Here is a 27,729-nt window from a genome sequence, read left to right as displayed (position 1 = left end):
GATAAGCCACATTCATTTTGCAACTGAAGGAGACCATAGTATGAGAGATAATCATTGAGTTCATGTGGTTCTTGAGACAAGAATTTAGGACTAGTTTTAAGGAATAAATACCAGAAGACAATATGTGTGGACCCAAAGGGTTAAAGATAGTGCATTTTGTAGAGACACGCTTTAGGTGACCGCTAGTGAATGCAGAATTATGATGACATATTAGATATAGATAAATTGACAGTTGATGCTTGGCTTGAATAGGAGTAACTTCAATGTTAGTGACAGAGACTGGACCTTAGTGAGAGAGACTGGATTGTCCCCATTTTGAATTAAATCTTTGTACTGAATATACTGCAGTTAACTTATCTATTCACTGTTGCTTCAATATTGTATAGGATCAGTATATTTGTAAATACAACTCAGCTCGAGTCGAATCTCAAGTCCCTTCACAGGTAGCCAAACCTAGCCTAGTGACTCTCAACCACGCATCCCCTTCTCCTGCCCTTTCTCTCATACGGCCAAAAATTAAAGAACAAATCTCTTGAAGTAATAAATTATTTAATGTACACATTTTACATAACACTTAGTGAAACAAGTTGAAAATAAACTTCTTATAAAACATTACCAATGTACATCCACACGATCGCCTCTCCATACATCAACAAGTAAATGTTAACAATTTCTTTGGGCAGCAGGTGACCAAGCTGCCTCCATCTTTCATTTATAGTAACTATTTTCAATGAACATCATAACACTAAGTCTTAGCTTAAGACTAATAGCTTTAAATCTGAGTTTAAAACTTCTACATAGATAAAAAAGGAATTATGGGTAGCAACATAGAAACCTTGTGAGTTGCATTGACAGCCCCCAAGATTTTTAAGGCCACTTGGTCATAAGAATAAAGAAACAGTCTTAAAAAATGTAAAACAGGACAGAAGTACTAGTAACTAGTACAATTTAATAATTATGTAGATTTTTTAGAACTATAATACAAATCACTTTGTACAATCAAAACATATGTATGCAATACATAACAAAAATTTCAAATGTTAAAACATATATTTAAAAAACAGTTTTAAAATAGTATTGCTACATGATAATGTAGCTTTTTGGATTTAAAAAGAATAACTAAAATTACACAGTTGTCAAGTTTACATTTAGTTGAACAGAATGCTAATGTCCTCGAGGGGACAGAACCTGAGAATGTGAAGTATGAAAATAAAATCCTTCAATGACTAGCTGTAGAATGTCCCCATGGGCAGTGTGATTCCCTGTTTCTGTAGAGTTTTCAGCACTTCTAGGATAGAGTCTAATTCAGCTCGGAACACCTGCAGCTGAAAAAAGAGATGCGGGAATACACTTAGCTGTAATTATTTTTAAGAGAATTAACTGTATGGTTTTATCTGAAGATCCCTTTAAGCTTGGTGACTTAAAACTAAAATGAAATATTTTATTCATCTCCTAATTCATCTTAACACCTTCAGTCAATCCCTAAACCACTCTAGAACTGAATTATAAAAGCCGGCATGAAAAATGTAGCTTAAAAAAATGTATTTTTCAGTTACAACAGATCTTGTAATGTATCCGAATTAAAATAAATTAATGTTACTTTATCAAAATAATAGAGTGTAGAATAAATGAGAATCAGACCAGCTCACATCCCAATTATAACAAAAAGGACACCTATTATAAGCTATCTTGACATGACCAACACATATTTTTTTTACTCAGAACCGGACACAACAGAATGAGACAACATATGTTCCAGAAGCTTAAAGTCGGGACAAATGAAATCTGCCCTTGTGGAGCATCACCAGAGAATGCTGACCATGTCCTTCAAAGCTGCATACTACATCAAGAGGCCCGAACAAGACACTGGCCCCAAAAAACTCCTATAGAACAAAAACTATAAGGCGAACTGCCTGATCTGGAAACCACTGCGTGGCTCATCTCAGATATAGGATTACTGATCAGAACCCTCGGACATGTAAAATGAGAATGAAAAAAGAAGAAATGTTGCTTTATAGTGAAATTATAAAAACATTAAGAAAGAGTTCTACCTGTTGATTTTTTACTTCAACCATCCGTCTCCATTTATCTACTTCCTCCTCCAACTCTTGACGACCAATCATTTGGTTATGTTTAACTACACTGTCCAGTTCAGCTTCCCTTTTCTTCTGACGAATCACCAAGTCTGTCAGCTTTTCTTCCAGAGATTCAAAATGGCGCATTTCCTAAAAAACGTTTGTACAACAATGTTTAAGGAATTAAAAATAATTATTTTTTTTTCAGGATTTTTAAGCTGAACTCTTTTAAACTCTATAATGGCATGTTGGCAAACTGGTTGATTGTAAAATATGGATGTAAACAAACATTTATAAAAATTTTAAAGGAAAAAAAAGTGCTTGTAAGTTGAATTGATTTTTAACAGTATCTATTTTAACTAATGTAGAGAAAAAATTAACTTATAGCATGAGTGTCATGCCTCAGTGTGCAAGCCAGGCAAGTGAAAACAGATCCAGTTACTGGGTCACATTGTGCAAGTGTAAGAAAAAAACACAAAAAAAAAACTTGTTTATGTCAGACCGATTTTTCAAAGACCTTGATAGATGTAAAAAAAGCGTAATTTAGAAATATTTAGAGAAAAAAAGTTAACATTGAAGATTAGGTTAATAACTATGGAAACAATCCAGAAAAGTCTTTGTACAAGTCTATATAAGGAAAGCAAACTTTCTATTATTCTATGATGAATAAATATTGATCGTCAGTATCTTCGGCATGTTTTATTTATTAAGCAATAATACATGTCAGTTAAGTTATTATCCTATTTGAACAAAAAAAGGTATGTTTTGTGTGAATTTGTTCATCTGAACTGAGTTTGAAAGCATTCAACTCAAGGACAATATATTCTTCACAGTGTGTCTGTGTTTAAATAGAAGCATAGTGGTACCTTCAAACTTACAAAATTATGTCATTTGAGAGACAATGCTGCTCTCCCAACAAAAAAAACATGACAATAAGAATAGATCACATAAAGAAGTATTCATTTATTGAATTTCTAAAATAAAATCTTACTGGAGCCTGTACAGTCCTGGCTTCTTTAAGCTTAAGCTGGAGATCTTCTATTTGTTTTAACATCTGTGACTCTCTTACTTTCAATTGAGGCAACTCTTCCAGCTCAAAGTTCAGCTTCTTAAGTTGTGACTGGAGATGGCGTATCATCACCTAAGTTTTAAAAAAATAGTTGTGATAGCGTTAAATTTAAATAAAGCATGATTTACTACGTATAGTTCAAAAAGTATCACAAAAACAGTTGTGAATTATCACAAAAATAGTAGTGAATAAAAATTGGTATGACACCTGTCAATTCACCTAGCCATGATATTGATGTACAAAATTTAAAAAAATACTTAAAAAAAAACACAAAGCTTATATTAATGTGTATCAATTAGTGTGGATCAGTCATGTACTAAATTTGTAATAGATCTAGACTAACAATAATAAATCTGTACGATTAGAATTTTTTTACCAATTGTTTTCGTTTAGCGCAATTTCATGCTTTTAGTGTTCTCAATATGCTATGATCTTATCACTTGTCTGAACCAAATGAAAAGGGGAAAAAAAAAATTTTTTTAAATGAAAAAAAGGGACGTGAATTCAAACTTGTGGGTTAATGCCTTCTCTGGCTTCTCAAGCTAACGCTGTAACCACTTTGTTAGCGAAGAATCTATGAACATGGAAGACTGTATAGTTATCTATTGTTACTATTTCATGTTTGTGTTCACTAAGCCTAAGACGGGAGCCTAATATAAAAGAGAATAATTCAGCTTATACCACCACCTAAGTCACTTCACTTCAGTACTATTAATTTCCCTTGTTTGAGAAACCAGCCAAAGTCATTTATTACCAATAGTTAATTAACTAATTGATTAATTTTTTTTTATTGTTTCTTGTGTTGTCAGGAAAAAAAAAAATGGTGCAACATTTCAGCTTGATCAGAGATTGGGTGTCGAAGAAATGTAAGAAATGACGCGTACAAACTTTAAGCCAGATAGACAGTGTGAGTCAAAATAAGCTTTGTAAAAAAAATTCCAATTGAAAAAGTAAATACCTCCTGAGTGTCGCATTGGCTCTGAAGTTCTGCTACTCTAGACGTAGATGATCTCAAGGCCTGCTCTGATAATATTTTCTGAATTTCTATTTGGTGGCTACTTCTTAAGGCATTAATCTACAAGCCATTTGATAAACAGAAATATAATAACATCTAATGAATTAAAAATACAAATAATAAATCTAAAATATAGATATTGAATGGAGGTGCGGTGGCTGAGTGGTAAAGCGCTTGGCTTCCGAACCGAGGGTTTTGGGTTTGAATCCTGGTGAAGACTGGGATTTTTTAATTTTGGGATGTTAGTGCGCCTCTGAGTCCAGCCAGCTCTAATGGGTACCTGACATTAGTTGGGGAAAAGTAAAGGCGGTTGGTCGTTGTGCTGGCCACATGACACCCTCATTAACCGTGGGCCACAGAAACAGATGACCTTTACATCATCTGCCCCATAGATTGCAAAAGGTTTGAAAGGGGAACTTTACATTATAGATATTGTATAATTTATATATATATATATATATATATATATATATATATATATATATATATATATATATATATATATATATATATATATATATAATATGTATATATAGAGAGATAGAAATTGTACATGCTTATGTAAATTTTAAAAAAGTTGTAACTTTTCTAAGTGACCTGGTAACTAGACATAGGAAGTATATGAAAGAAAGTTTATGTACAATATTATTGACTAAATCACCTGCATTAAAGATCTATGTGCAAGGTATTATCAAAATGCTATAATTTTTTTCAACCCTTCAAGACATCAATAATAAAAGGTAATGGCAGTTTCCTAGGTAGTTCCCTCTAGGAAGTACAAGACTTGTTTAGATAATAGTTCCCAATAGTTGATCAACTGTTGACTTATTGCTTCTATTAATTCAGAAATATTTTATTGTTGTACCTCATTCTCCAGCCTCTCTTGATTCACTCTGGCCACAGATTCTGTTTCTGCTAAAGATTTCCTTAAGTCCACTCTTTGCTGATCCAGCTCTAGCTGTAACTCATCAATCTGTCAGAAAAAAAAGAATGAAAAAGTATGTTGCTTTTTAATTTTTTTTTTCCATTAATTATCTTCAACTATTGTTAATGTATTTATACCTGAGATAGGTAGCCTAACTTAGCATAAGAAAAATACATCTTCTATGATTGTTTGAATTAAAAAAAAAAATGTGCTTAGTTTGTAAAATGATCACAGGGATTTATTTGCATTTTTTGCGAAGTCTTTTGGTGTAGTTCACTTTTTAAATCTACATTCTTACTTTGTTTTTCAGCAGGTGATTCTCTTCAATCAATGAGGACAAGTCAGTGTCAGCAAATACTCCAGGCTTGTATTCTCTAGTGGATGCAGATACTTTAAAGTTGGACTGTATATCTGTTGTCTCTGTGTTGACCTTTACAAGATTACTTTTTTTACCTGCTAGGCAAAGAACAACAAAACTTTGCTGGAATCATAAAGTAGCTTGACACTGAATGATTAAATGAAAGCACCATTTTTAAAAGTCATTATTAAGGTGGTTATTATTGAGACCAAATGAAAATATTAATCTTAATATTATTATTATTAAGGTGTTAAAATTATCTTTATATGTTAGTTAAAGCTGGGTTTAAAAAATAAACTAGAATTTGAAAGAAACTTATAATGGTTTAAATCTATAAATAAGTTGTATCTATTTACGAATGAATTGATGCAGGATTAGAGTGTGGAATTGTTAGAAAACAAATGGTCAAGTTAAAACACAGACTGAAACATAAATAAGTTTTGATGGTTAGGATGATGAAAAACACTTAGGCTGTGATTTGACACCGAATGAATCAATTATCCCATATTTTATTATTAGAATTTAAAATTTATTCCAATTATTGATGATTTTAGTCTTGTTATAAAAAACCAAGAGACAATAATCAAACATTTTCAATTATCATTCATTTCCAAGACCTAGGCTTACTTTGGCTTAAACGAATCTGTTCTAAAATTTGAGTTATTTAAGTAGATTATATTTAAGCAATCAATCCAATTTCTAATACCTGATCGAGACCGAAGTTTATCCACTGTGTGCTGCAGGAGCTGTATATCATGATCTCTGTTCTTCAACTCTGTCTGTAAACTCAGCAGCTGTTGTTTATATTCTCCTTCTATCTGCCGCATGTCATTCTTCATCAAATCTGAGCAGTACAACAATTACAGTCAACAACAGACGTCAGAAACTAAGAAGGCAAACACATGTCTCTCCACTTTGAGAAAGAAAATCATATACAAAGGCAATGAAACTTTATTTGAAAAAGATAGTAAAAGGAAGTGTGGTCAAGAGTCTAAGTATTATTGAACTTGGCTTGGCTTGGTTGCCTATGAAAGGGGCTAGAGGTTCAACACCCGACAATAGCAGTATTGTGTTTACTGAGCGCCTAAAAACAGCATGGAAAACCTTCTCCCAGATACCCCCTCCCCCCACTGTCCACAAAAGAGATAAGCATGAAAGCTGTGCTATATAAAATCTATAATTATTAAGGAGAGAGTTTAAAAAATGATGCATTCTTAGAATGAAGTAACACATTTCTGGAAGATGATTATCAGAACCATTAACACAAGCCAAAGTGGACAGTGACCACTATGTCCCATGAGCCTATATATTATACTTGCAGGCTCTGTCAAAAAAATGGTCATGAGAAACATTTTTTCAAACAGATCACTGAAGATGAGATGACAGTTAAGTTAACCACTGATAAAATAATAGTTTAGTGATGTGACTCATCCACTATTTCAAATGAAGGCTAAGCTAGATAACTCCTCACGTTCTAATGTGAATCCTTCATTCATTTTAAATTGAAAATAACTTATATAAGGAAGAAAAAAACAACTTGTCACAGCAGTGGACATAAAGATTGATGTTTATTACAACTGAAAGTTTTTTATTAGCTTAAAAAAACAGTTTTAATCAACAACTAAGAACTCTAAATGTGCTAAACAATTTATGACTTACTCTCTTGATTCTTCTTCGCTTTGTTCAACTCTGCAGTTAGCCTGTCCACCTCACTCTGCATCTCAGACACTTGCCTGCGGCACCTGTCCTTCACATTGTCCAGCTCTCGCTCCAGGGCCAAGGCATGGCTGTGAGGGTGGTCTCGGAACCCTTCCCCCGAAAGCTGGCAGTAGGACAGCTGGTGCTCGAGGTCAGCAATCCTTTCTTCAAACTGAAGCTGAAGTCAGAAGTAAAAACAAGATATAATCTAGTGACAAGGAAAGATTTTAAGACTCTCACTCTCATGGGTCATAGTGATCATTGTCCACTTGGGCTTGTGTTAAGTCATAATATAGTGACAAAGAAAGATTTTAAAACTCTCACACATAAAAGATTGATAAAATCTGGAAAAAAAAATATTCTTTTTAGCAAAGTTTACTTGAACTTATTACTCCCTCTAAGTTTTTACTATAAATGAAAAATGACATTTAGAAATGACATTACCTTGACCTGATTGTACTTCTGCTCCATGGCTCTCAGATCCTGCTGTGCCAGTTCATCTTTTTCCTCCAGCTCCTTTTCCAGTTTCCTGATGCGGTTTTCCAGGACTTGAACACTACGACCTTTGGTTTGACCCACATCTAAACTGACGTCTGGTGCATTTGCGGCCACCATCATCATGGCTGGCAGGGAGTTGGGGAACCTTCTTCTAATGACTTGTTCCATTTCTTTCACCTAGGGAAATAGTTCAGCATGAAAGCTAACAGCCTGGAAACAATGAACTAATAATACAAAAATAAGGAAATACTGATTTAGTATTGAAATCAGACTTATTCACAATATTGCCATATTTAATGAAATCCATCTACAACTTTATTACATACTGTGGGCAGAAATTTCAATGGGCACTACGTCTTGGGTTGGATCTGGTCTGCAGACCATAGTTTGGGCATCACTGCACTAACATAACACACAACTTTACAAAAATAATGATTCAAGCTAGTAACAACATATGCATACCAATGTCAACAGCTCAAGACAAAAGGAAAAGAGGCAGACAAAAGAGATGTTGAGACCTTGAAAATGACACAAAAAATAAAAGAGTGGAAGGTTCTTGTCAACAAGTCACCTGACCAACCAAATTTACTTTGATTAGCCTTGATCAAGTGATTCATCCATATACTTTACTTTTACCATATAGGAAACTAAACAGTAACAGCAAAAGGCACTACACCGGTCATATTTAGATTATAATTATTTAAAAGAACTAGTTTCATCTAAGTTCCATTGTACTAACCTGTCTCTCTAGATCTTGTATTTTCTTAGCATCTGCAGCTTTCTCTTTAGCTCTTATCTTGTTCTCTTCAAGTTTTCTTCCCGCCTGGTAACACATTTGTTAGAGAAAATAAGAAAATGAATTCTTCCTTCATTAAAAGATAGTTCATAAATATATATATAAAGGAATAAACATGTCAAGAGGAATTTAGCATTTACATTTTTTTATTTCAACATTAACACTTTCTATTGATTCATTATTTTTCTTCTACTATTTAATTCTAATGATTTTCAAGAAATCAAATTTTGTTTCTTTGCTTTTCTTTCTTTTTTTAAAAAATTACACCTTGGGTAAATGCTTTTAATTATTTTATTTTTTTTTACTAATGCTTATGAAGCTAACCTCTGATTTGAAATCCTCAAGCCTCATCTTTAATTTGTGAATTTCATCATCTTTCTGTCTGAGTTTTACATTGCTCTTATCTAGCAAGTCTTGATTCTCTGCATACCATTTAATTTTTTTATTCAGTCTGTCCAATTCTTCTTTGTGCTTGGATTCCAATTCCTACAATTGACAAAAGAAACAATGTTTAATTTATAGAATTACAAACACGCAAGGATGAAGATTTCAAAAGTACAAATTGTCCACCAGATCAGAAAAAGGATAAAGTTGTGTTTCATGAAGAAGTCATATGAAACTTAAATTTGGTGAAATGAAATTGAAGGTCTAGTAATTAGGACAAACTTGCAGCTGTTAGAATGAGTCATGGCCAAGATAGTTGCTGCTGAGAATGTCAAAAAGTACCTGGTTAGTTTTAAGGAGGCGCAGTGACTGAGCGGTAAAGCGCTTGACTTCTGAACCAGGGTCCGGGGTTCGAATCCTGGTGAAGACTGGGATTTTTAATTTCGATCGCCTTTGAGTCCACCCAGCTCTAATGGGTACCTGACATTATTAGTTGGGGAAAAGTAAAGGCTGTTGGTCGTTGTGCTGGCTACATGACACCCTCGTTAACCGTAGGCCGCAGAATCAGATGACCTTTACATCATCTGCCCTATAGACCACAAGGTCTGAAAAGGGAACTTACTTACCTGGTTAGGTTTAATTATTACTAGTGTATGCAGGAAAAAAACCGTGACTAAACTTTTCTTACATACTAATCTTTTTAGATACTAATGGGACTAGCAAGATTGATATAGTGAACAATGGATAACAGAATATTGCTTCCAAATTTCACTAATTTATGATAGATGACAATGAGCATGGCCATCATTAACTGTCCCCTGACTTTTGTCATAGGGGTACTGTGACAGTTCACGCAACCAAATCCTTCCACTTTTCTAGTCAGCAGCTGTTCTTAGCAGGATATCAAGAGATTCATTCAAGAAATCCATTCTTTTATCTTATCCAGCTTGCTTTTCTTTGGACGCCCCTTTCTTTACTGTACCTTGAAGAATGACTTTTGATAGTGAGTCATTTCTTACAATATGACCAAACCAGCTTAGCTTGCATCTCTTCACAGTATTAAGCAAACCCCCTTAAATAACATATTTTTTTCAAAAGTACAAACTAATAAACAATAGAATAGTATTACTAGCCTACAACTTACTTTCACTTGATCTGGTGTAAGAGAGACAGCAAGTTGTTTAGCCAGCCCATCTTTTTCTGTCAACAGACTCTCCAGATGTCTCTCTAGTTCATACCTGTTATGTTGTGCCATTTTCAACTCTTTACTTAAATTATCTTGTACACGCTGAGAGGAATAGTACCAAGATTTGATTCATATTTGAACTTGAAATACATGAAAAACAAAAACAAAAAAAAGGTTTTTTTTTAATCAACAATCTTTAAATAATGTAAAAAAAAAAATTACTTTAGCTTCTGCCAGCTCCCCTTCCAAATGGGCCACACGACTAGCTCCCATCATTGCCTCAGCATTCCCTGCTGCTATTTGCTGCTGCACTGCCATGCTTGTAATAATTCCTTTGTTTTGAAGCTCAGTGTTTTTTAATTCCAGCTCTTGTCTGTAAAAAAAAAAACATTAAAAAGTAACAATAATAAATAATCAAAGAAAGCTTACCTTATTATATAACTTAAAATATTCAGGGTGGTCGTACACTTCAACACTAGGCTGCAGATCCAAAAGTCCCAAAAGACATGTAATTGAAGACCTAATGTTCCTGAAGCAATTCTGCTCTGAATTAGTGTCCAGTTTTTAGGTGGGAGAAAATGTGGTTAGTAGCTGTAAAGTTCCCCTTTCAGACCTTGTGATCTATAGGGAAGATGATGTAAAGGTCATCTGTTATGTGGCCCATGGATAACGAGGGTGTTATGTGTCCAGTACAATGACCAACCGCCTTTACCTATCCTCAACTAATGTCAGATATCCATTAGAGCTTGGAGGTCTCCCTTTGGATCCCAAAATTCAAAATCCCAGTATTCACTGAGATGTGAACCCAGGACACTTTGTTCAGAAGCCAAGCACTTTACCACTCAGCCACAGTGCCTCTGGTTAGTAACTGTGCTGAATACATAATAATCTTGTGTTTTTTTTGTTGATCACAAAGTAGTGAACTTATCCTGTACTATGCCTTGTAAGTCTCAAATGTCTCACTTTACGTAATATAAAATTGGATTTATTTTTTTCCCCAATGTGAAGGAGCTACCCTAGAATGAAAACTCTAAATCCAAATTAAAAAATGGCAAATTATAGATGTACACTCTGTCAGTTCCTGTGATGCAGTTAATATCAGACTTCCCTTGTATTGTCACTTACGAAAAAAAAGGTAGGAACTACTCTGAGAGTAATAACATTCCAATAATAGATTCTAGCCAAGGCTCGTAAGTCAAGACAAATGTTAACCATAGTTATTTTACAACACTTCTGCCAAACTAATCCAACTCCTTACTTCACATTAGATAGTTCTGCCGTCAGTCGCTGGTTCTCTTTGAACATACTGGCCTCAGTTGCCTTGGCCTGCTTCTGGAGATTTTTTATTTCTTCATACAGTTTTTTATTCTCTGCCTGGTATCCCGCCAGTAAGTTTTCTTGTTCTTGTATCTCACGAGCTAGTCTGGACTCTGTGCCTGGACACAAACAGTGAAGCATGTTACAGTAAAATAATTAATTTTGATATTCATGAAACTTAAAAGAAAAAAAACGACAGTGCGCAGTCATTAAATAGAACAGTATTTTAACACTAATACACAATAGGAAATAAGATGAAGAATTAAAGGATGAGAATATTTGTAACTCATTAGATCTTAATATGGTAGAATAAGATAACTACTGTATAATGTCTTTTTTTTTCTTTTGTTACATGTACAAAAAATATATCAAATAATTTTTAAGTTAAAGGCTTTTAAATGGAAGTAGGAACAAAGGGAAAAAAAAAGTAGAAAATGTAAACAAAGGAGGACATCACTGTCTGAACTCAACTGGCCTACCCTTTACTATCTCCTGAAGAACTGCATGGGGATAAGGCTAACAGTGAAAACTACTTTGTGCAATTTAAAAAAAAAAAAAAAAAAAAAAACTAACTTTCTTCAACTTCTGCTGTGATACCAGAAGAGTTTTCTACTTTCTTAGATTTCAGTTCTCTTTCCCTGTCCACTTCTTTTAGCTGTTCAAAAAAAAAAAAGAAGAAAACTCAACCATAAGCAACCAAAAATAAATATAAACCTTGGCATATAAAAATATGTAATAAATTGTACCTTGGCAGTTAAAACAAAGTTTTCTTGCTTCAGGGCTTGAATTTCATCTTCATATTTCACCTTGAGACCATCCATTTGTTTTTTAAATTCTTTTTCTTTTGTCATCAATTCAACTGTAACAAAAAGGCTTTTAAAATTAAAAAAAGAACAAAAAACAACAGAAATATACTAATGCACTATTAACAAAATTTTACATTTTTTTAAAATTTATCAAATATCAAGGTATGAAAACCAATGAGATCTATATGGCAGATGATGTGAAGGTCATCTGTTTCTGTGGCCCATAATTACAAAGGCTGTCATGTGGCCAACACAGCAACCAACCGCCTTTAAAACTAAAAATCCTCTCGGTTTGGAAGCCAAGCGCTTTACAACTTATCCACTGCACCTCCTACTATTGCAAAAATGTTTTCAAAATAGTTCATTTGTGCCTAGTCTTATGTTAATATTGAAGGATAGGCTTACAATGCATTCTAAGTGTATGAACAAATCATTTAAACTGTTGCTATGTTTACTAGAGTTGTTATGTTTTTCAAACTTTTAAAATATAAAATGTATAAAAAGAACCTTTGTATAAAAAAAAATTGTGTGTGTTGAGAATAGGACATCTTTAAAAATATATTTTGCTTTATTCCAAATCAATAAGTACCTTGTAAATTAGATCTAAGTGTTTTCTCTTCTTGTAGCTGCGCTCTCATGTCTTGTAAGACTTCCAAAAGTGTTGCTTCCCTCTCATTACCACTTTTTGTGGCCCCTCTCTCTGTTAGCTGTAGGTACTGGTCTTTGGTCTAGTTTGAACAGTCAAAATTTTTTGTCGGTTATTTCTACAATATCAAAATATTATCATGACACATAACTAGAGAGAAACAATTAAAATTTTCTAAAGTCTTATCCTCACTTTCTCCTTATATAGCCAGCCTTTTGCTGCTGAGCTGTACGCTCTTTTGAAGTCTGTGCCAAGAAAATATAGTGTGCTGTTCTTTTAGCTGTTTTGAACTGTCATACAGAGTGTTGCTTGGTTGTTGAGGTAATAGGGGCATTTAAAGAGGGTATCATTGACAATTTTGTAATGGTAAGTGCAGTGTCTACAGTGGAGTTGGTGTGTGCAGTGTCCACAGTGAGGTTGGTGTATAGGGTTTATTCTGTTTAGGTGAAAATATGTGATTGCTCCTTGCAGGGAGGAAATTGATACTGTCAAGCGTGTTTGGCATGGTCATTTCTCTGTAAATAGCTAGTTGTTTCCTGATGCCCATTGGTTTGATGATTACAGGCTAACATTGACTCGAGAGTGCAGTAATTAACTGGTAAATTCAACTGAGGCCCAAATAAGACACTGGCCCCAAAACACCCCAATAGAAAGAAAACTATATGGAGAGCTCCCTGATTTGGAAACCATTGTGCAGTTCATCTCATATATTGGTTAGTCATCTGAACACTCCAACATAACAATGAGAACGAAGAAGAAGAAGAAGAAGTTGTTCCATGAATGACCCTGCCTTGGATAATCTGTCTCCTTTTTATTTCCCAAGATGATGCCTACGTTAAAATTCTACATTTATCTAACAAGAACAAAATAAAAATAATGCTTAATGCTTAATCTATCATCTAGTAATTATATTAAAGGCACCTGCTAACCAATTTCTATACATATAAAAAAATATATATTATATTTGTAAAATACCACTGATTGACTAACTGATATATGTATCATAAGATCTTTATCTATTGTGTGAATCCTCCTCATTTTAATCCAAATTTTCAGCACAAGTCACTTAGTCACCCCCCCCCCCCCCCAAAAAAAAAATTAATGATGGACGAACTATAAATATATATATTGTTGTAACTCTAGTGGCGGACTGAAAGGGTTAATGTGTGTGCAGCCTACTGATACACACGACTCAGGCCAATCACACAGGTCAACGGCTGTCAATAGACAAGGGACAGTACTGCTAGTTGTGGTCATGTGATCAAGAGCCTTCAAGATCGAGAGACAGTGTGTTTACAAGGACAGTTGAGTCCAGGACAGCAAGGCAGTAAGGACTTGTGGTACCTTTGAGTCTTCGAGAATGTAGCTGTACGAGCTAGAGAGACTAGTAATGTTTAGTTAGGCAGTTCTGTTGAGTACAAGAAAGCATTTCAAGCTAGTGTAGCCGATTGTGTTTATTGGCTGTTGATGTAGTTGTAAATAAATCGCCACTTTGTTACTTGAAGCTCTTGTTGTCAAGTTTTGTGTTAGATGTGCTGTTGTGTTGTTAAGTAGTGTTTGCAGAAGGCCTGATTGAGAAGATCGTAACAATATATATAACATATATATATATATATATATATATATATATATATATATATATATATATATATATATATATATATATATATATATATATATATATATATTGATGACCTATAATCTGAGACAAACTAGACATCAAATTAAAAATTACAATATCATATTGGTTATGATGTTTTGGTGTGAACAACATGAAAGATAAAAGTAAACATTTTGATAATAAAATGTTCCAATTTACCTTTAGGGAAGTCATATGATCAGGCAAAAGTTGTGATAATCCTTCAGAGGATAATGACATTCGGTTATCTGTGCCCAATCTGAGATTATAGGATGTTAGTGATCTGTCCAGTTCTGAAGAAATTAAAGAAGTGTTATGTAAATATAACAGAAATTTCAGCCTGTTTAGGAACAAAAGTGGCTATAACATAGAACATGAGTTTTAATTTGTGATAAGTGAATTGATTGTTGTTTAAAGGCCCTTCCCCTATTGACATTTCAATTCATTATCATTCTATAGCCTCATTTGCATGGTAGACATCAAATAAAACAAATGTGGTCTTCAAATTAACTCTTTCTTTCCATAATTATTTACCACCTTCTGGTGCAATCAACGCTGGTATTGTCAGTTAGGAGAGAAAGAGTTAAGAATGTCTCACTAGAAAACTAAAAATAAAGGTTTAGACTAAAAAATGCCAGTAGTTAACTTTTTTTCCTCACTGCATAAGGACTTTCTGGATATGAACTGCATTGAGCACTTAGGTATTACTTCACTGAAAGTGTCTAGTCACTGTAATCATGATGTTTTGTATAATGTGTCTTGCTAAGTTAACGTAATACTTTATGGAAAGCTCTGTGCACTATGACATTAATGAAAGAGGGCAACCGAAGAGATGTTTTCATTCTTGCCTGATAAGTGATTAAGAAACAGAACTCAGCATGAAATGAAATTCCACATTAAAAAACAGCCTTCATGTGGATTCAAACACAAAACCTTCAAATTGGAAGTTAAGTGTTTTATATCATTATGATACATTGCTACAAATCAATTTGTACTTCTTTATATATTTAGCAACAAAAAAAGCATTCCACAGCATCACAAACCATATTTGTAAATTCTAAAGGTAGGTCTACATTTTATTTTTTTTGTTTTACAGTACCAGTTATTGTGAAGCTGACTATGGGTGACGAAGGGGTGAGATCCTGGTCAACAGTTTCACAGGAATAGAAAAATAGGTATATAAGGTGTGTTAGCTAATTTTGAGTTTGGATGACTTAGAGAAAATTGGAGAGATTGACATTTTATTTTTGAGAGAAGATAAGGTTTTTGTGGTAGAGAAGTGTTTTTTTTTCAGTTGGAAAAGTGTGTGTATGTGGAATAGGGCTGTGTACCTCTTGAATGCTCAGGAGAAGGTTGAGATACTTTGAAGAAAGAGAGAAGAGGAGGTACTTATAAGTGAAAAGTCTAATTTTACTTGATAAATAAGGAAATGAGAACAGCTGTCCTAAGTCTTGAAGATGACTTTGTTCAAATGATTCATATAAAATATCAACCAACTAGTAGCAACCACAAAATCAAGCTGACAAATAAATCTCACTTCTAGTATTGTCTCTGGTCCCTTGATCCACAGATGACTTCTGGATTTTAGGTGGTGACTTTCCAGCAGACAATGACCTCGACTTTCTGCTAGTGGGAGGTGATGCTGACCTTCCATAACCTGAGCTTTGTACATGAGAGAATTTATCCCTTGCTGATCGAACTGTTAGTAGACAATAAAACAAAAAGTTATGGCACCCCAGTAGGCCTACTTAAAATTATATTTACTTTGAACACTTGCGAATTTACTTTGAAACATTTTCTTTCCTACCCTCAAAATGATGGTTTTAGGTACAGCCGCTGTTGAATTTATTGATATATTTAGATTAAAAACTTAAGAATTGGTTTCCTTTGATATAGATTTCTTATACAGTAAGTGGGGCGCTCTAGTCAGAGCAATGTGATTAATTTTTTCATTAAACAGAGTTTTCACAATAAGATAGCAATCCAATAAAATATTTTAAAAGCAGTTTCATAAATTCTAATGATATACATAACTTACTTCAAGGCCTTTAGTTTAAAAGAAGAAAAAAACAAACTAAGTAAAAAATTCTAGAGAGTTACCCTTTTCAGGATTTGTAGCCACAGATGAGAGTAATGTCCCTTTTTTGTCCAATTTTTTGTCTAACTTTGTTCTTTCTTTTACAGCCTGAAGATTTGTACCCAATATGTTCATTTGTCAAACTTTGTTAAAATATAAATCGGTAACAAGATTTTTTAAAATATCAGTGTTATTACCAGTTGTTGACTTATAGAACCAAACTGCTGGTAGATTACTAAACTGTTGTAGTCGTAATATATCTTAACTAATAAAACTTTCAATAACTTGAATAAATGAAGTATAAATATTTATAATATAAGCAAAATCAACTTGTGATCAAATGAAATAAATGTAGTAGACTTTAGTAATAATATCTTTAACAAAATCTAACTACTATGACACAACCCTTTGGTCTCCTAACTAAGACCAAGTAGTGACGACAATGCCACCTATGCAGCATCATTCACAACCAACTACTAACCTCTCCCCACCGTCATCTTATAAACATACACACACACACACTCTATAACAATTAGTACAGAATTTTTTATGTCAATTATTAGTAAAGGCAGATATAAAGAAATTGACAATATAAATTCTAAATGGCTGCAAGAGTTATGGTAAAACTGTTGTGTACATACCACTGAAGTGAGTGGCTTGAACAACTCTGTTTCTTCAGTGGGAGAGTAGTCAATGTTACTGTCCCCTTCCCCTGACCTGTTCTTTCTTTTTGCTGCAGTAGAATACATTTTATTGTTAATGTTCACATGCAACTGTAGATTATTAATGAGGTTTATCTTTTATTAATCGTTGATGTAAAAACCAAAATAGCTAATTCAATTAAACAAGCAAAAAGAAGATTTGTGAAAACTACAGAAATCCTTGTTTCTTTAGTATAATGTTACTCTAAGAGAATATCTTTTGTATAGTTCCACTTCTGACACTGGCATCCAGGGAGTTAAAGAAGAGCAACACAGTGCTCATTAAATAGGATCTACTGGAACAGCATGATATTGAAATAAATGTGGTTTGAATATTATTTATGCAGAGTTAATAATAATAATAATCTTTATTATCCATGAGGAAATTTCTTACAATTTGTGCATTACACCAAACTTAACATTATAACTATAGAAAACCAAAATGAACATTCATACCAGACTCACTCATAATTTACACATGTGAAAGGTTTATAGTTACTATTTCTTGTTAAATATTTAACTGATGATACAGACTTAGAACCTCCTGCACTGTTTGACACATAGGGCAGCACAATCTCTCCACAGAAATCAGTCACAGGTGATTTAATGCTAGTGCCTAAGTATTTTAGGTCTTCTAAGAAGGTGTGACACCATGTTATGACATGCAGATAACGATAATTAATTTTGGCTAAATAAATTACATTTTCAGGGGACTGATAAAATATATTCTAAAGGAGTATTTGTGTGGCTAGTTTTTAAAACAATGTGTTTCTTAATGTTACATTTCTACTGACCATGTGATCTTGGACTCCTGGGACTTTTGTAATCTGAACGCAAAGGGACATCATCATCAAATTCTTCCGCTCCCCTGTGATCAATTGCATCATATTCTCTGATGATTTCTCCAACACTACGATCAACTGTAATAAATATCAAGAGTTATTTAACTTTATCTTAGATTATACTTCATTAAAAAAATACAGATTATTTAGCAAGTTTTAACTAATCTAAACTTTAAAAAAAAAATCATTTTATGCTTATGGCATTATTATTTAACTCAAGGGGGAACGGTTTTCAAAGTTTAAAGATTTTAAAATATTGTCAATTATCATCATCAAATCCCATTTGAGTGAGAGCTTTAGAAACTCAATCCCTTGATTGAAACCCTTAAAACTCTGGGGTTGTGCGTAATGCACAAATATTAACATTTAGTTCAAGAATGTGTGGCTTCCGGGCTTCCCAGACCATTTGAGTTGGAGATTAGGAAATCTGTAAAATGTTTGTTTTACATGTTTCGAATGTTCCTTCAGAGTTGAAGATAATTACTTCCTAGTCCAAACCTCCCGCAGGACGACGGGGGATGGGAGCGGGAGGGGTTTGAACCCGGGACCATCGATAAATCTGAACCACAGTCCAGCGTGCAAACCGCACGACCAGGCAGCCATCCCGACCAGGCAGCCATTCAAACAAAACATTATATATATAGAAAACCAAAATGAACATTCATACCAGACTAGTTTACACATGTGAAAGGTTTATATCAGATAGTTACTATTTCTTGTTATCTGGGGCAATCAAAATGGGACATTGTGAGTCAAGTTTGGTCTTAACCCTGCAAAATATGAGTCAACAGGACAGTGGTGGCCCAGCCTGCACTGTGCTATAATAATAGCTTTTTCAGACCTAGGCAGCCTCCACTATGGGAAGCATGTTTAGGGCACTTTATGTGCTCCCAGATCTGTTGGGATTAAAAGAAAATAGATTTTTAGTTTATTCTATTTTCACAGTACAAGTCGCCACAAAATGTTTATTTGTCCTTTACAACTATTATTAAAAAAGTGTTGTTTTGATTACTGCTGAAAATATTTTTGCATAAACTTTATAGAAAAGAAGAAGTTATTTATAACTTACCATCACGTTTTTCATACAAAGGGGTTGAGGACAAGATGTTCATTTTGCCTGTAGGTGGTCGTGAATCTGCACCATAGAGAGTTGGAGACATTTCAACTTCCCGTAGGACTCGCTGAAGATCTTCCATTTCTTTACTTGTATTAGTCCCAATTTGTACTAATTAAAGATAGCAAAAATAAATTTAAAAAAAAATAATAATAATAAAAATCCTGAAAAATCCTTACAAATTCTAGTAAGATCAATATTTTAAACTTCTGTTGATTCTGCCCCACAAACTTTATAAAAATGAAGATCCTATAAACCCATTGAGACCTTATCAGTCCACTAAGCAGTTCTGCTTTTAATAAAGAGTACATAATTACAACAACCAACTGCACCCACTTCCCCTACTGAAGTCAGGTATATGTTAAGAACAAGTTGAGCTTTAGGGATTTCAGCCCAGCCCTCTGGTATTTCCATCTATACAAGGATTCAAATCTGTATCTTTGGATTAGCACCAAGTAATTAATTACTTGACCACCCCACATGATAATGTACCTTGCCATTAATTAAAATGCAAAGCTCATTGTTTATAAGTAACAGTTGTCCATCAACTCTGTCAACAAAACCAGCTGTGACTTATGACATCTTATGTAAAACTGCACACTAATTAAGAGAACAAATTACATACTAGAACCAGATGATGAGTATGTTTGTTAGGAAACAAATATAAGAACTACATTACTGTAGTTTGCAAGGTAATAAATAAAACTAAAAAGTCTTTTGACATAATTTTTTTTTTTAAATTAGCTTATTGACTAAATATTTTAAAACCCCACCATTTTAAAACATACTACTAAGTTCGAACTCACAAGCATTTTTCAAAGTGTCTGGCATAGTCAAAAATAAGTTGTCTTGAGTTGTTTCTCTTGAGTTTGGTATTTTGGGTGAAGTGGTTGTATTGAATGTTGAATCCAAAGAATCTAACAAAGCAACTGAGGAGATGACACAAGTTTATGTTGCTTTTATAAAAACAAGTACAAGAAATATAAATAAATAAATAAAAACACATTCCTAATAAATCTTTATTACATTGTTTGTTGATTCCAACAATACTTTAGATACAATAATTTATATACCAATTTCATTGAAAAAATAACTTGTAAAGATAATTAATTTTTTAATTCCCAGCTTTAATCTATGTCAGAGTTAGATTGACTTAAAAGAGCAGTTGACGAATAGATCCCCTGCTTATGTGGTCAAATATTAACAGGGGTGTCATGTGACCAGTACAAAGAAGAAAACTGTCTATGCTTTTCAACAGCCAGATGACCATCTGAGCTGGCTGGAATTGAAAACACCAGCCCAAAAAAAAGATTAGAAAATGAAGTGCCTAACCTTTCAGCCGCGATACTAGTAGAGAATACAACGAATCCACAAAGCTATACAAAATTAATAACAAAACTTTAAAAAAAAATACTGAAAAAATGATTAAAATTCTCACCTTTAGACAACATACTGGGTTTCTGTAAGGATTCCTGTAGATTAAAAAATAGAACATAGTGTTTGAAAATATTATTAGTTAATTTTTAAGTGAAACTTAAAACTCAAGTCAATTAGCCCTAATTTGGTTCCTCTTTATATTAGAGAACTCAAAAATATATAATTATACAAGTATGTGCCCAATATAATGAAGACTGACACTGACTGGAATGCTAATAGCGACACATTGTTTTACTATAGCCTATTAAGATTCATAATTTACAGAATACTTTCAAATTCTTCTATTAAGTTTTCACCCATATACTTAATGCTGAAACATGTATAAATGTTTTCCCCCATACACATTGCTGCCTAGTGTCTCTGACTGAAAGCTTCAAATCTTCTCTAATATCAAAAATTTCTGGTGGAGAAACGACAAACAGAAACGAAATGCCATTAGAGGAAATCAGTAAAGCTTGTTTACTTCTAACATTCAAAGCATGGAGTGACAGATTCATAAAGTCATAGTCTCAAGTATTCACAGGTCATCAGAGAAAAGGCTAGGAAAAACTGCATCACAGAACAATACAACATAGAACTTTTACTAAAACTACAAAATATACATAAAATGGGAAATACATGTAGAGATTATCTACGGATAGAATGCTTACATTTGTGGCGACATGACTCTGTTCAACAGCCACTGCCTCCCCATCAGTAGATATGTCAACCTGACTCTGGCCCACCATGACCGCTGGGGACAGTAAAGATGTTCCTCCTGTCTGACTAAGCTCTTGATTGAGTTTCCCATAGTCAACAGTCCTGTCAGATTCTTTCTCAAGGTTCTAAATGACATGACATTTTTTATTTACAAAATAAATGTACAAAAAATTAGAGAAGTATGTCATGTTTACATGCATGGCAGTATACTTGTATGGGTTTCGCTCTGGATTGTCACCACAATGGTTCAGGGTTCATATTGCCTGCCACCATCACCATCTGTCCAGAAGTTTGAGGTAAGACATTATAATGTTCATTTCAGACAGAATTTCCAAATAGTAACAATCAAGTCAACTCACATTGACATTTATAAATTCTGGGAAACAAGGCAATAGAAAAAAATTAAGAGTTCAGCTGTCACTCAACTATATCTATTTAAAGCACCAAAAAGAACTCTGGATCACTTACAACTTTATTCTACATCAGAAATCACAGAATGAGCACTGCCTCTCTCTGATCTCATACATATGTCTGGTCATTCTCTCCTTCATTCAAACTAGCCTATGCAAGAAAAATTTAGACTATACAAGCGCACACACTTATGATAATGATCATACTGTAAGCTTGAAATTGTTAAGTTCAGAGCCTTTCCTATTTCAACTATCAACAATTCTTTCTGAGTTTATATGACAATTTATTTTTTAAATGACTGAAAAACTAAACTAATAAATCTTGGATTCAAACAATTAAAAAAAAAAAAGCCTTTAATATTACAATCACTTTAATGCCAAATTTCTTTTTTTTTTTCATTTTATACTGAGGAGGCAGTTTTGGTTATTCTTCATCTAGCCAGCTTTTTTAGTGATGAGTGATTAGTGACTAAGCCTAACAAACTGGACATTATTAACTTCCTCCCCCACAAAGAACAATCTACAATTTTCCAACTAAGAACAGGACACACACCACTATTAAATTACCATCTGAACAAAATAAACTCCACACAACTCCCCCTTTGCAGACACTGCGCCCACCCCTTTGAAACTGTATACCATATCCTCTTTGAATGCCCCTCCCTAATCCACCTTAGACAGACCCTACTTCCACTACAGCCCAACATAACAAACACCATGTACGGCAGTGCTGAACAAATGAAGAAAACAGCACACTTTTTTTCCTTGGCACAGTCTGCAAAAGAGCTCACAGCTCAGCAGCAATAAAGCTGGCTAGAAGAAGAAGAAGAAGTAGTGATGAGCTGTAGGCACTTTTGCAGTCTGTCCAGAAGAAAAGTAGCTTGCAGAGTATTTTTTTTTATTCATTTTAAAAGTTTCATTTTGCTCATAATGGATTACATAAAAACCAAACATTTTAAGAATTCTGTAAAATAAAAAATACCTGGAAAAAATTATGCTTATCAGCTATTTCATCAAGAGTGTCACAGCCTGGCGGCCCATGACTTGTGTTAGTAGGAGGAACATCAAAGCTGGCTGAACAATCAAACAGAAAATTAAGTTTCAGTACACAAGATAATTCTAAATTAAATCACAAAGCTAATTAGTCACACACAAAATTAAACATAATTTAATTTTGAGCAATCAAAAAAGATTTATTCAAAAGCATAGAAAAATTGTTAAGAAGTATTATATTCTAATATTATTAAAAAAAAGACGTGAACTAGTACCTGATGTTTCTAAACTTGAATCATTAATTGCTACATTTAAATGACTTCTGAAAAAAAAAAAACACAATGTACCACAACATAAACGAGTTTGCTAAATTTCAAAATATACACTTTAGTTATATCAGGTTAAAACATACAATCAATCCTAACAATAAAAAAAAAAACAGCTTACATTGCCTTGGCTTGACTAATAAGGTGCTCCTCTGATTTTTCTGAAACTGAAACATACAAAGATGTCCATTATACACATATAGAGATGTCCATTATAAACATACAAAATGTCCATTATAAACATACAGCTGGCCCACTGCCAACCATGTAAAGTTGACTTAGAAATAAAAGAAACTCACTGTCCTCTAGACTGTCTTTACTCATTGTGACTTCAGTCCTTGACTTGGATCTTGTCTTTAATGGACTAGACTGCCAGAGAAAAATAGGAAGAACTATAGATAAACAGGCTTTCTGTAGCAGCATATGAATATTTATTGAATTTCAACAAAAGAATTGTATTTTGATTACAGTATAACTATAAAAATATTGTGGCACACATATCTTTTATTTTTCAATATAGCTTATAAAGTATAATCTTTAAATTACACCCTATAGATTCAAATTGGGTGATATTAAAAAAATAATTACATCCAATAAGGATCAAGGCATGGTGGCTGAGCAGTAAAGTGCTTGGCTTTTGAACTGAGGTCCCAGGTTCGAATCCTGTTGAAAACTAGGATTTTAAATTTCGGGAACTTTGGGTACCTCTGCCAACCAGCTCCAATGGGTACCTGACATTAATTTGGGAATGTAGAAGTGGTTGATCATTGTGCTGGCCACATGACACCCTCATTAACCAGATGACCTTTACATCATCATACCTTGCCCTATAGATCACAAGTTCTGAAAGGGGAACTTTAGTTAACATACAATACATAATACATAAAAATGTGTTCAAAATGTTTTTTTTTTAAGATAAAAATTAATTTCTGACATTTTATGCTACAGTGTACTAATCTCTTAAATCTTAACAAAAAAATTGCACAGAGAGAAAACTACTCCTAGACCTAGATGAAAACAATTACAATACAGTATGTCCCAGTTAATGACACACAAGGGTGTTCAGGACAACATTGCATGTAGGATTCTATACCTCACATTAACCTAAACAATGTGTAATGTACTAGTTTAGAGAGTAGGTTAGTTTTGTTAGATAAATATATTGTGTATAGTTTTAGCGACTGTAAAAGTAATGACGTAGTAGACGTAGGCGAACAAGAGACCAATATGCGTTATGTTAGAAGTAGGTTGTGTTTTGAATAGTAGTTGAGTAGTAATTAGATATAGCGACGTTTTAGGAAGACTGGACGGATTTCCCAGTGGTTAATAAAGCATCATTTTATAGAACTGAATGTTGTTATCAACTATATTCAACTTGTAATGTTCTGTGGCTAATGTTAAGTAATAATTGATACATAGTCGAAGTCAGATTAGATTAGCCCACAACAAATGAGACTACTTCAAAACCTACCAAGTTTTTAGGCTTCAGGGGATCTCTTTGGGCCCCTGTCTTTGTGGCTTGTATTTGTTTACTTGAAGGAGCCAGAGCTTTTAAGCCAGTGGCAGTATTTGTTTTGCTGTTGTTAGCTTTAAGATTAGACTTTGAGGATGAAGATTTAACCCTAACAGGTGATTCTGAAGACTTTTTGCTTTTTAAAAATGTTTTGGTGCTGCCTGAAAAGGACAAGGGATGACATTAATCAATGCAACAAAAAAAAAAAAAAACAAGTTTAATTATTGCTATGTATCATCACAAATTAGAGAAGAAACAAAAAAAAAACATTCTGGAAGGTTGAAGCTTTAATCAAAGAGAAAAAAAACTTAATAAAATGTGTGTTTCTGTAAAAGAAAAGTAAAGAGAATTGTGTGTGTTTTAAAAGTGAAATTAATTACATATATTTATTACCCTTTTCAGGTGTGTCATCATTAGAATCCGCCCACCATAATGAGCTAATTTTTGTTTCATCTTTTCTCTTGACAGGTGTCTTTAGCAATTCCTTTATTTTCTCATTGTCATCAGACTTCTGTTCACAGAAATAAGATTACAATTACAAATAAGCCTTTTTTTATTTGTTACTTTTTGTTTAACATCATAAAAGAAAGCATATAAATCAAAGTAAAGAAAGATGTGGATGGGATGCCAGGCCAAGGCATGTCTTGCTTTTCAGTGTGAGTATTCTTTTTTAAAGCGACTAGCCTACCATTCAACTGTTCAACCATTCAATATGTGCATCATATACTGGGGGCTATTTATATATATATAATGGCATATGTATGTACTAATGTTACACTTAAATTTAATACATGTTAACATTCAAAGACCGCATCACAAACCAAGAGATTAGAGACAGGGTTACTGCAGCAATTGGACCCCATGATGACCTGCTAACTATAGTAAAACAATGCAAGCTCAAAATCTATGGCCATATTACAAGATCTTTGGGGCTCGCAAAGACCTTCCTTCAGGGAACAGTACCAGGAAAAAGAAAAAGCAGACAAAGCGATGGGAGGACAACATTAAAGAATGGAGGGGCATGCCATTGAAAGAGGTTCTAAATAAGGCAAAAGACAGGGAGGAATGGAGAAAGATGGTCAATGAGTCTTGCTTGGTGCCCTAACGGTCCAACAGACTAAGGGATAGGTAAAGGTAAAGTAAAAAAAACATACAAAGTTAGCACATATCTGTTATCTGTTGTGGTAGAGAATGATAAACAAAGGGTAAGTCCTCGGTATCTGAGGCATGCATCCACAAGTTTGAATCCCTATGAAGTCTGGGATTTTAACTTTAGGATTCTGATAATCTCTAGCCAGCTCTATTAGATACCTAGCATTGGTGGGGGGAAAGAATTACACAATTATTACGCTGACCACTATTAAAAATATTTTTTTTTTAAACAATGTGATATTTATTTCCCTTTTTGTGTATGAAACAAAACTAATTATTTAACATTAAGTTACACAAGGAAATGACCTTACAGATTTCACAAATTCTTCAAAAGTACTGTCTAGTTCTTCTTTGGACCATCTTCTTGAACCAGCCATAGTGAATTACTTTATAAAATAAAAAAAGTTTTTTTTTAAATAAGAAATATAGCAATTTTTTTTCAAAGTTGCAAACACAACTTGAAAATAAAAATAGATTGTTATATCCTTAAAATTTAAAACATTCTTGAAATTACTGTTAGTGATTTCATTGTATTTAGACTTTAGTTTGTAATACATTTCCCTAGCTAATTCAGCCAAACAATTCAATTTCAGAATGGCTCTTGGCAAGATAAGAAAGATTTTTTGTGCTTTACTATATGGAGAAAGAAATGCATTTTTATAATTATTTTATGAGAGTAAGCCACTATTAAGTCTTGCACTCTTGTTAGTAGATTGGCCATTTTTTAATTATTTTTTTTAATGTTGTATGGAGTTTTACAGAATCAGAAAACATTTTATGAGTAAAAATAGAAAAATGTGGTCAAAATTATTTTATTAATTAAAAAAAAAAGACTAACATAGACTAGATTTAGATGTACCCTTCTATTTTAGTAATTCAATTAATGAGCATTTATAAAATAATAAATAAATTTATTTATTATTTAAAGTTTAAAGAGGACTAGGTCACTAATTTTAACTAATTAGTAATTTGAACAAGTGCTTTTTTCCCCCAAGTGCCAATAGACCATGAAAGGGTTGCCTACAAATAATAATATAAGTCTGGATCTAACTAGTAAATAATCTGCAAAAGCAGTAGATATAGGTCTAGATAGATCTAGATTCTAGAAGCGGCTCTAGATCTACTGGTTTTGGCATGTTTTCTCAAATGTGGCCGCCATTTTTACACAGCTTTATCTTTAGATGGTAACCTTCCGGTGTTAGCTAACTTTAGCTGACCATTACAGTTTTGTCACACATGGGGGGGGGGGGGGGGTCCGCGAGATGTTCGTAGGCGGCGTCTAAAGAAGAAAGATAGACAAATGAAATAGTTTCTTCGCTAAAAGCCTGTTTATGCGATCGGATAATTTTAATAATAATCAACTCGCCCTTAGTACTGATTAATATGTCTATTACTAATTATTTATGACCAAAAACAAAAATTGGAATAGGGCCTACATCCTTCACCTGGATATTCCCAACTGGGTATATATATATATATATATATATATATATATATATATATATATATATATATATATATATATATATATATATATATATATATACTCCCTGTTATTTATGTAACGCTAAAACCTTTTTTTTTTCTGTAAGCACGATGTTCTCACTAAAAAATTTCAGTTGAATATTTTGTTTGATGATCACGTATACCATATATATAGGTTCTCAAAACTTTCAAATTAGTCTATGTCCAGATCAATGATTGAATATTATGTAGCATCCTCAAATTTCAAAAATTTCATGTTGGTTTCTTTAATTTGTTATGATGTTCATAAAGGCAATGAATCCGCATACTACCAAATAAGAATATGGGAAAGCTTTATTGTATAATATAAATCTGGCATATGTTTTTGAAACCAGAACTTGAAGTGTTCTGGTTGAAACATCAATTGGTTTTAAGTGCCTCGTTTTTTAGCTGTTTTTTTTTTAATAGATATCAATAAGCTGCATGTTCCTGTGTTAGAATGGATTAATCTGTGATTGGAATCTGAATTTGGCTGCGTGCAAATTAAGGGCTCTATAGGCCTACATAGCATATGTCTAGATTAATATGA

The 27,729-nt window shown here is 33.3% G+C and overlaps 1 protein-coding gene across 5 annotated transcripts; it reads right to left on the bottom strand.

The window, feature by feature from the left end:
- Positions 1–532: 532 nt before the first annotated feature.
- Positions 533–26,864, bottom strand: LOC106078168 (centrosomal protein of 162 kDa-like). Of its 5 annotated transcripts, none has more exons than XM_013238957.2 (34): positions 26,728–26,864; positions 25,988–26,062; positions 24,918–25,035; positions 24,483–24,685; positions 23,311–23,380; positions 23,133–23,178; positions 22,961–23,007; positions 22,675–22,766; positions 21,234–21,407; positions 20,585–20,618; positions 19,953–20,075; positions 19,102–19,257; positions 17,985–18,110; positions 17,131–17,222; positions 16,513–16,597; positions 15,950–16,111; positions 14,593–14,705; positions 12,717–12,855; positions 12,068–12,180; positions 11,895–11,976; positions 11,263–11,440; positions 10,227–10,377; positions 9,963–10,106; positions 8,759–8,920; positions 8,378–8,461; positions 7,585–7,815; positions 7,102–7,318; positions 6,149–6,286; positions 5,383–5,540; positions 5,025–5,132; positions 4,103–4,219; positions 3,067–3,216; positions 2,052–2,225; positions 533–1,325 (listed from the first exon to the last, which is right to left on the bottom strand). In XM_013238957.2, the coding sequence occupies exons 2-34, from the start codon at positions 26,051–26,053 to the stop codon at positions 1,227–1,229; spliced, it is 4,152 nt and encodes a 1,383-aa protein (XP_013094411.2). In that variant the 5' UTR covers positions 26,054–26,062; positions 26,728–26,864; the 3' UTR covers positions 533–1,226. The 5 variants fall into 5 exon arrangements, with proteins under 5 accessions (XP_013094411.2, XP_013094401.2, XP_013094429.2 ...); XM_013238947.2 differs by having other exon boundaries at positions 26,701–26,858; XM_013238975.2 differs by having other exon boundaries at positions 3,145–3,216; positions 26,701–26,858.
- Between the last annotated feature and the right edge of the window lie 865 nt (positions 26,865–27,729).

Source organism: Biomphalaria glabrata, chromosome 6 (assembly GCF_947242115.1).
Source record: "Biomphalaria glabrata chromosome 6, xgBioGlab47.1, whole genome shotgun sequence".
Lineage (NCBI taxonomy): Eukaryota > Metazoa > Mollusca > Gastropoda > Planorbidae > Biomphalaria > Biomphalaria glabrata.
The sequence above is the reverse complement of the archived record's forward strand: the minus strand, read 5'-3'. Positions and strand labels throughout refer to the sequence as shown.

What these genes read in the sequence shown, in the direction of transcription:
- LOC106078168 (XM_013238957.2), bottom strand. Translation starts at nt 26,053, where the DNA reads ATGGCTGGTTCAAGAAGATGGTCCAAAGAAGAACTAGACAGTACTTTT. An exon ending in TTACACCAGATCAAGTGAAA is followed by an intron (nt 8,921 to 9,962) that starts GTAAGTTGTAGG and finishes TGTCAATTGTAG; the next exon opens with GAATTGGAATCCAAGCACAA. An exon ending in GCCAATGCGACACTCAGGAG is followed by an intron (nt 3,217 to 4,102) that starts GTATTTACTTTT and finishes TTTAAAACTTAG; the next exon opens with GTGATGATACGCCATCTCCA.